At 34.0% G+C, this 1,625-nt stretch overlaps 1 protein-coding gene across 1 annotated transcript in view; it reads left to right on the top strand.

Annotated features, from left to right (window-relative positions):
* The window catches only part of HELRODRAFT_184462 (hypothetical protein), a gene marked incomplete at both ends in the record, with an annotated part of 6,230 nt that overhangs the window by 3,154 nt on the left and 1,451 nt on the right, over nucleotides 1–1,625 (top strand). The window contains 3 exons of the mRNA XM_009028340.1: nucleotides 453–556; nucleotides 950–1,025; nucleotides 1,257–1,345. Coding sequence (XP_009026588.1) covers nucleotides 453–556; nucleotides 950–1,025; nucleotides 1,257–1,345 — 269 coding nt within the window. The remainder of the gene's footprint in view (nucleotides 1–452; nucleotides 557–949; nucleotides 1,026–1,256; nucleotides 1,346–1,625) is intronic.

The raw sequence follows: 1,625 nt of genomic DNA, 5'->3' as shown, positions 1-1,625 counted from the left end.
TGTCGTTGTTCTTGCGATAGATACATCGCATGTTGTTGCTTAATGTTGCATCTTGAAGTATCACTATCGATGATTTTAAATCGATGATACTTTTTATTCAGCATTGGCTTTGGTATCGGAGATACTCTTGATATCATGTGTCGAACTTGATATTGCCGATTTTTTTTTAGATAGAATGAGAAATTGATACTCGATGCCAATACTTTTAAGTGTCAAGTGGATATATTCATACTAATATTATTTCAATTTTCAAAGTTTAGCGCGTTTTCTAAGTGGCAAATTGGCGGTTAAAAATTGAAGAAGTTTCGCCGTATTTTGCCTGCTTGTTACATAATACTTACTTTATCTCTGCTGATTCATGGACAGCATCACTACTCTCATCATCACCATCACCACGTCATCATCATCACCACGTCATCATCGTCACCACATCATCATCACCACCATCGTAGTTCGTGCCCTCATGAACTTTGCCTCGAGTGCGGCTGTACCCTTCGGCGGTTCCAACATTGAACTGGCACACCACATACTCAATCTTTACAATGGCGATGTCAAGGTGATGCTATGATCTTATTATTATTATTATAATTATTGATATTATAATTATAATTATTAAGCGGATATAAAGCGTAAAAATGCTTAAAGTTCATATACAGCATATATAAGCGTATATGAAGTATATATCTATATAGACATGTATAACTATTTAATGCATCGTCACAATGATCATCACAATGATCATCACAATGATCATCACAATGATCATCACAATGATCATCACAATCATCATCACGATCATCATCACGATCATCATCACGATCATCATCACGATCATCATCACGATCATCATCACAATGATCATCACAATCATCATCACAATCATCATCACAATCATCATCACAATGATCATCACGATCATCATCACGATCATCATCATCATCGTTTAAAGAAAACTTGTCTCTCATTGATGGAGAGGAGACCACTACTACCAAGCAACAAATTTCTAGACACGTATAAATACTCTGGTGAGTAATGATAATGATGTTGAGGATGATGCTGATGATGATGTTGCTGATAGTGATGTTGATGGTGATGTTTCTTTATTTGCTCGCTCATTCATTCATTTATCATTACATCATTTGCTGATTCCATTAATCCACTCATTCGTTGAATTATTGATTGATTGATTGGTTGGTTGATTGATTGATTGATTCATTGATTGATTCATTGATTCATTCATCATTCACTCACTCTAGAAACATCAACATGGACAACATCTGAGATAGAGATATTCAACAGAGCCGTCTACAAATATTACAAAGACTTCTTCAGTGTAGCCAACGAGGTCGGCCAGTTTATTATTATTTATTTATTTATTTATTATTATTTTTTTATGATATGCTATTTTTACGTTATTATTATTTTTATTATTATTATTGATGAAATTGATTTTAAAAACTTACTGTCGTGAAACCGAGACGTTATTATCGCGCCGACATGCTCCATTTATATTTCAGATAACTACAAAGACAACTAAGGAGTGTGTGGATTTTTTTATCTATGGAAAGTTGGGGTATGCTATTTTAGTCTGTGTGTGATCTTTTCGTCGTTATTAACTTGATGGT

This window comes from Helobdella robusta, assembly GCF_000326865.2.
Source record: "Helobdella robusta unplaced genomic scaffold HELROscaffold_548, whole genome shotgun sequence".
NCBI classification, from domain to species: Eukaryota; Metazoa; Annelida; class Clitellata; order Rhynchobdellida; family Glossiphoniidae; genus Helobdella; species Helobdella robusta.
Note: the sequence above shows the minus strand (reverse complement) of the source record. Positions and strands in the feature narration are given on the sequence as shown.